Source organism: Miscanthus floridulus, chromosome 15, assembly GCF_019320115.1.
Source record: "Miscanthus floridulus cultivar M001 chromosome 15, ASM1932011v1, whole genome shotgun sequence".
Classification (NCBI taxonomy): Eukaryota; Viridiplantae; Streptophyta; class Magnoliopsida; order Poales; family Poaceae; genus Miscanthus; species Miscanthus floridulus.
Window position 1 is genome coordinate 959,047 of NC_089594.1, and position 8,158 is coordinate 967,204.

At 43.3% G+C, this 8,158-nt stretch overlaps 1 protein-coding gene across 1 annotated transcript; it reads right to left on the reverse strand.

Annotated features, from left to right (window-relative positions):
• Positions 1-1,322: 1,322 nt before the first annotated feature.
• LOC136509432 (F-box protein At5g07610-like) lies at positions 1,323-2,126 on the reverse strand. Its single transcript, XM_066504234.1, has one exon. It carries the CDS (start codon positions 2,067-2,069, stop codon positions 1,323-1,325), a length of 747 nt encoding a protein of 248 aa, XP_066360331.1. The 5' UTR covers positions 2,070-2,126.
• Positions 2,127-8,158: the final 6,032 nt, after the last annotated feature.

Here is an 8,158-nt window from a genome sequence, read left to right on the forward strand (position 1 = left end):
CTCAACAAACTTGCAAGCATAAGCACGGTGAGATCGCAGCATTTTGATCATGATCAGTAATAGTTAATTTGCTACTGGGTTTTGCCAAAACTTTACTCACATGGACAGATGTATTTTCCTAAGACTTCACTACTTACACAAAGTGTGTATGCTCTACCAGTTCTTCTTCTTCACAACAAGGCGACATAGCAAGAGAACCCTTGATTAAGATCAACAGGGGGTACCAGACTTGAGAGTTGAGAAATCACTGGCAGCAACTAAGCTACTGCCTATCAATCTGATAGTGTCTCCCTCAGATATGGAATTGGGCTTGGCCTTCTCTTGGATGAGGGTGTTGATTAGTTGCAGCAGGTCAGTGCTCATGGCCTTGACGCTGCGGGCATCCACCTCCCTCCTCACCACCTCGAGCCAATCCCCACCCCGTCCCCGGTGGTCCTGGGCTTCGTTCCACCAGGCGCAGATGGCCCTGGCGATGGCCATGACGTAGACGCCGCAGTTGTACCCGTTGGTCTGCCTCGGCGTGTGCCCCACTGCCCCTGGACGAGCGGATTAACCACGGAGGATGGCGAGGTCGGAGGGGATGAGCACCACGTCGCCGTGGCTGAGCACCCACTCGTCCCCCTCCTTGGAGCCGGAGGCGGAGCCCATCACGGCGTCCGCGGCGCCGACTGGTGCGATGGGGTTTCCTAATCGGCGAAAATCGAATCGTTAATCGCGAATGAATAGAGTAGAGAGCGACAACGACGACGAGCGAGCGAGCGAGGAAGGATCGTGGGCCTTCTTCCTCTTTCCATCTGTAAAATGTACCTGGGTACTTAAACTATTGGGGCATTACCATCTAGGTACTCGAACTGAAAAATCTACCACCTGGGTACTTAAACTATGGGGGCATTACCATCTGGGTACTCGAACTAAAAAACCTCCCACTTGGGTACTTAAACTATTGGGCCATACCATCTGGGTACCGTCGCCGCCGCTGCAGAGTGACCAGGAGCGCGGGAAAATGAATTTTGATTCTTTTTCTTTTTCTGAAAATGGATAAATAGTGCTGGAATTTGTTATTTTTGTAAAAAAATAATTAGAGCTCCAAACATTCTAAAAATTTTTGTGTAGCCTCTATATGATGTACTCTACCTAGAAAAAATATGAAACTTGGAAAATGAATAGTTTTTGTATGTTTAAAAATTACCTCTTTTAATTAATAAATGAACTTCCATAAATTTTATAATTAAAATAAATAAATGTCAAAAAGAGGCGGCCTACCTATGCTCGCCTGCTCGCTCGCACACAGTTAGGCCGTCTCTTTTTGACATTTATTTATTTTAATTATAAAATTTATGGATATAAAGTGATCTCCGGAAATAGACCGTCTTGTGTTTACTGCTGGATTCGGCGATATGCATATCGGCGATGGTCCCAACAGCCTCCCCTCCTTGGCGGCGAACAAAGGACCTCTCCTCCCACCTCCATTCTTTGGTGGAGGAGGAGAAGACATACACAGTGTATGACGATGGCGGCCATTCTTGCTGAAAGTCGTCGTTTTCGAAGATACGACTTCTGCTACCATCATTGTGGTTGTAAACATAACCAGAACCAGGTAAGGTGATAAGAAACACCTCATAGTGATTAGGCGATACCATGGGATCGTATACAAGGGCAAAGCAGTGGCGGCTATACGACGGAGACAAGTCATCCAGGTGTTGTGGTACGGGAGGCCAGGTGGCCCATTGTCGTGTGGCAGGGTTAACCACCATCCCGTAATGCAAGAGGAGACCATTGCAGTGATCCATGGCTATCGGAGAGACGTCATCGTCGTCGAAGAAGTCAAGGTGGCCGCCGGGGATTCGGCGCGCCGCCGTGGGGCGTGCGAAGAGGAACGTGCGATTGAATATGAAGTAGCTGTTGCAGAAGAAAGCCTCGACGCGAAGAGGGAGGAGGTCGGCGCGCAGGAGGCGTCGGGCGTCGATGATGGAGCACCAGTGCTTGCGGACACAGCGTGACGCCGCTAGGCTGCTGGGAGGGAGGCGGCCCAGGACATTGGCCAGCATGTCGTCAGGTAACTGCTCCATCGATCGATCTCCAAGTCCTGTGGATTGGATCGGATCGGAGAGGTGAGGGGGGCTAGGTGTGGCGGCTGGAGAATGAAGATGCGTATAGCATACGAGGGAGATGGAGGCATACAGATGCAGTGCAGCCGGGCGGCGCGGCATACAGATCGATGCGCATTCGTTGGTCGCTTGGCAACCAAAGGATAGCTAGAGACAGAGTCGTCCGATATGCATGCATCCCACCGTTGAGATGAGATGATCGATCTGCGCGCTGCGCATGCGATCCATCCGGCCCTCAATTCATGGATCATGCATCCCATATGCATGCGGCCGGGCCGCCGGCATATATGAATGTCCCCCACACCTACTCCTGGATCCGCCAATCCCAACTAAGCTAACCATGCCGCAGCGCAAGGTTTTCATATTTTTAGTGGCCTGCTTTTGCACCCTTAGCTTGGCTTTAGCAGCTCCACCTATCGGCCACCATATCTATTTTAACCTTAAAACTCAAAATTACCAGCATGTGTACAGCAAGCTAAAAGAGCTGCTGCAGCGCCCGAGCACGCCAAAATATAACCCCACAAATGTGATTGGAAAATTTGTCCTCGGGCAACAACGTCGCGATTTCCATGGCGAGCTGCCTGGGTGGATCTACATCCACATTGAGGGCGTAGCAAAAGAAGACAAGGTGACACTAGCCATAGCTATTGATGATCTCTATCTTATTGGCTTCAGTAATGCCACTAACCATTTGTACAAGTTTAGTGGCGGATTCCAAGGTTTACCCGCGGGAGCCATCGAGCTACCGATTGGAGAGAATTATGGAGAAATGATTGAAGGAGGTCACAAGAATCTTTGGATGGTTCCTTTAGGAAAACAATCGGCCATACATGCCACCAAGGGACTTGCAAGGTACGACTCTCTGCCACAAAACGAACCCCAACTCAAAGACGGGCTGGTTAGGTGTGTGGTCATGTTTTGTGAAGCCATGCGGTTCAAAGTGTTCCGCGACACATTCTCGGGCAAGAACTGGGAGAAGGAGACCTTCATATATGAGAACAAGACAAAGTATGTTGTCGACTGGGGATCGCTCTCAACGCTCCTCATTCTGTGGGACCGAACCAAACACTGGGGTGTTACTAAAGGTCGATATCAGAGTCTTGCTGACAAAGTGAAAAAGAATAGTAACGTCAACGGTATGCTCGATGCTTGGAACATCGTTGATTTTCTGCTTCGCCCAACGGATATATAAATTATTAGACGTACCACGCATGCATATATGTTGTATTTGTATGTAATGGAGTATACTCTCACGCGCCCACTTATTATTTTATATTATATTTATATTTAGATATCGATATAGACGATGAACACGTACGTACGCCATCCGACCCATTGTAATACTTTATATTTATATTATTATTATTGTATGTATGTATGTAAGCTCGACCATAAAGAAATGAATAAAGTATCTACATATATGTATATTCATCTTATATATTTTGTATATATGTGTGTATCCGATCCGTCCTATCCTCCTACAGAGTATTATGCAATGCAATCTACATATGTACTAGTTTTTAATTAATTTGTACTGAAGAATAATCATACATTATATATTCTATATCCTAAGTCACGGAATAATCATACATTATGTATCTTTTTTTAGCAACACATACATTTTTTTGGGACAAGCAACACATACATTATATATCTATACTATATAAATTATCCTGCTAAGTCAAAAACCAATCTAACCAACTAAAACATCGTGCTAACAAACCAATCGGCCCAGCTCGACTGACCTAACTCCCGCTGCGCCGGCCGGGCATCCGCGCGTACCCTTTTCCCCGCTCCGTGACTAGCCATTGCTGGGCCGACTCACGATAATATCTTGGAAGGGAGTCTTCACTTGTTATAGGTGAGTGCCCGTGCGTTGCAACGGAACAATAATTATGTATGCCCGTGTAATATTTAGATGATGATGTTATTATGAATTATCTCGACCAAAACACTTCATTCAAATTTGCGGTAATCCTTTTGGCGTAACACATATATATTCTTTCACTAATAATGCCATTCCTCAAAATTATATTTATCATTTAACATCAAACAGATCAAATTGTTCATAATAAAGACATGAAAGACACTACTATTGGTTGAATTCACAGCATAATAACTAAACATGTATAACTTTGTTGTCTTATACAAAGACACCCATCAGCACAACACCACCCCCAGCTCTGTATTAAGAGCAGAGCAAATAAAAGCAAGAAAGCACATGACACATGATTGTTGATGGCTTACATCACCCATTTGATGTTGCTTAATATTGGGTGGTTGTAGACTTATGTTATCCAAACTAACATCAGATGACTATGGTGACAACATACAAACTGGATTCTTTTTAGAATACCTATCCCTACTGCCCAATGTTGGGCTAATTTCACCTGGATCCAAACTTTGAGCAACCTGTAATGTTTGCATGTAAGTAAAGTTCAGCACCTCAACGCATTCACCTTGATCAGAAAAGGCTGCATACAGGGAGAGGCACAACTATGGAAGAACGCAGGATAATGAAAACAAACGAAATCAGAGATATCAAAATAGGGAATTACCTGCAAGAGAAATCCATGGTTCCCCATGTGTTTAGCCAAAAGATCCTCTGAAAAAATGTGTCGCAGTTTGACAAATGAGATTGCAAAAGGAAATATGGCCTTAAGAATATCTTGCAGGTCCATTTCATATCTAATATTGATTGCTTGTTAATCTGTTTGTCGTTCTGCCTGAAACAAAAAAGCATTGTAAAAGCCCTATGAACAAAACACATAATGGAGAAATTCACCAAAACTTAAGAACGGAGTGAACAATAACAACAGCTATGATGATGCTGAAGTGTGATTTTGCAGTTAATTCCAGAGACTAAAATAGAGATTTTTTTATGACTCAAAAAAACCCATACATCTAATGGCATACAAAAGTTCTGAATATTTCTTAACTGTTGGTGTTCGAATGGCAAAATTTCGGACTACCATGCTAGTGCCCTTTGCCTACCATACTGGAAACTCATATCAGTAGTCAAGGCCGGCGGCATGGCCTAGCGTGGTTGCGAAGACGAGGTTGTACCCATGGAAGACATCTTGGCGTGTTGGCAACTGGTCCTCCTTGTAGGACACAAGTGCACAGCTTCATCCGCATCCAACCTGAGTAGTTTGGAAATACAGAGAGCATCCAACCAGGACCAATCTGGGCCTCCCCATTTCCATTCATGAACAGAAACCACAGATGTTACATGAGTAGTTCGGATGATTCGAATTAGAAGCAGCTTGGCAGATAATATATAGACATTTTCTGGTCGGGATTGCAGATCCCTCAAGCATAAAAGCAGTTAATAAAAAAAAATAACACAGAGGCCAGAGCAAAAATAGTGATGGGAAAAAATCAGGTGCACTTTGTTATAAATACATCAGTAACATAACATTTCGCTACAGGATTTAGGTAGTGTAACCCATCTTTTTTGAGACAAAATCGGTTACAGCTATGTTTTTTTTTATCTGAAACAGGACGGGTGTAACCCCCCTACTGTGCTTTATTAGAAACAAAAACAGGTCCAGTACAAGTCCTCAAGAGACAAAAAAGGAAACATAGAAAACAAGTTTAATTACACATAAGCTTCTATCTATAAATCTAGATGGGGCTGATACTTTCCTTTTGCTCTTAGCTTAACTAGAGCAAATTCTTGTTTGAAGATGGATTTGCAGCGCTGAACTGAAGATGGGATATTCCTGAAGATTACGACCAGCACATGGTGATTAGAATTTCCATGAAAAAGGGTACTCTAAGCTGATTTCTGAAGCTTTCAAGGACTGACAGCAAATCCAGTTGCGCCGGCATGGAGAGGTTTAAACTGTTCCAGCAATCTACAGCAAAGGGACAGCCTACTAGAAGATGAAAAAGCGTTTCTTCTGTAGTATTGAGGCAATGAACACAGCTATAATCCGGTAGGAACATGTTCCTTCGTCGCAGAAGATTACGAGTACTGAGCCTGTCTTTGAGTACTAACCAGAAGAACTTACGCTTGTTCTGGCAAGAAGATTTCCAAAGCCACCGATAGACGTGATGAACAGGGCTATGACCAATCAGGACCTTATAAGCTTTGCGTGAAGAGAAGAACGATGAGCCCCAAATATAAGACCACTGATCACTATGCTGCTGGACAGTGATGTTTTGTATCAAGAGCTGAACCTCTTGGTATTGGGCATAGGCTTCCGTGGAAAGAGGCAGGTGGAAGAGGGTATGTAATGCTGCTGTGCCTTGGACCTTATCGACTGAAATATATATGTCCTTTGCAAAGGAGCAAAGCTCTAGATAGACTAGCTGTAGCACATTGTGATTCCAAAGATCTAACCAGAAATAACATGACTTGCCATCCAGAACATTAACCATGGCCATACCTTTAAAAGAATCCAGTAGCTTCAATAAGTCACGCCACCAAAACGAGCCTCTGAAATGATTAGTAAGTCTAGGAAGCCGCCCTTCAGTATAATATCTGGCCCATACCAAATGAACCCATGGGATGTCCAAGTGATTGAAAAATTTATGCAAATGCTTGAGTAGAAGACATTCATTGTGTGTGTGGAGGTTGAGCACACCGAGACCTCCTTCTTCCTTTGGAATTCAGACCATAGGCCAAGCCGCTTTTGGTGGCTTCCTATTATTAGCATCTGAACCCCGCTAAAGACAGTGCTTGCGATATTTGTCTATCTGCTTGATAATCGTTTTAGGTAGAAGATATGTGCTCATGGCAAAAGTTGGCAAGGCCGAGAACACTGCATTGGTAAGTTCCAGTCAGCCAGCTTGACTTAAAAAAGATGAGACACTTACCAATCTCCTCTCACATTTTGTAGCTAGGGGCCAGAAGTCTGCAACCGTCGGCTTTGTAATGCTCAAAGGCAAACCCAAATAGGTAAAAGGCAACGAGCCTTTAGAGCAACCAAAAGCAGCAGCAAGAGGATGAAAATTATCTTCTGGAACTTTAATGGGTACCATGAAAGATTTATCAAAATTAACTTTGAGGCCGGTTGATTCTCCAAACTGCTGAAGAAGAGTTTTTAGAAAACTCAACTGAGTGACATCTCCTTGCAAGAAAATCAAAGTATCATCCGCATATTGAAGTATAGAAAAGTCTTGATCATGCTGTAGGGGTAAAGGTAGCTGAAGATCTCCATTTATACAAGCTGCATTCAACAATGTTTGTAAAAAATCAGCAGCTAACACAAAGAGGAGAGGGGATAAAGGGTCCCCTTGCCTTACTCCTCATTTGCAATGGAACACTTTCCCTGGAACACCATTTAAAAGAACAGATGAAGTTCCAGACTCAAAAATCATCTTCATCCATTTAAGCCATTTAACTGGGAAGCCTTTCTTTTCCATAATTTGCATCATCAGAGGGTGTTCCACTTTGTCAAATGCTTTTTCAAAATCTAGCTTTAAAATGATGAGTTCTCTTTTTGAGAGATGACACATGTTCAGATACTCAAGGGACCAGGCAAGACAGTCTTGAATACACCTAAGCTTGATGAATCCATATTGATTTTTGTGTATAAGAGAGGGGAGAACCAGCTGCAGCCTGTTAGCCAAAAAATTTGTAATTATCTTGATAGAAGTGTTCAATAAGGAGATGGGACTATAATCAGAAACCTTTTGAGGATCATCTTTCTTGGGGATCAAAGTGATGAAGGATCCATTGATACTCTGTAAACATATGTGCTCCTCAAAAAAGGCTTTGCACAAAAGATAAAAATCTTCACAAACAATTGGCCAACATCTCTTAAAGAAGTCGGTGTTAAAACCATCCGGGCCAGGGGCCTTATCTGAGGGCAGCAATCTGACAACTTGGTCAATTTCAGATTTCTCGATAGGCTCCACTAACTGTGATAAATTCATTTTAGTATTGAAATGCTGGTTAAGATCAAACAAGATGGCAGAGAAGTCACTTTTACCTAACCGATCTCTGAAAGAATGCCAAATCAATGAAGCTTTATCAGCATGATTAGAAAAGGAAACGCCAGCATCATCTGTAATTTGGTTTATCAAATTTCTTCTGTATC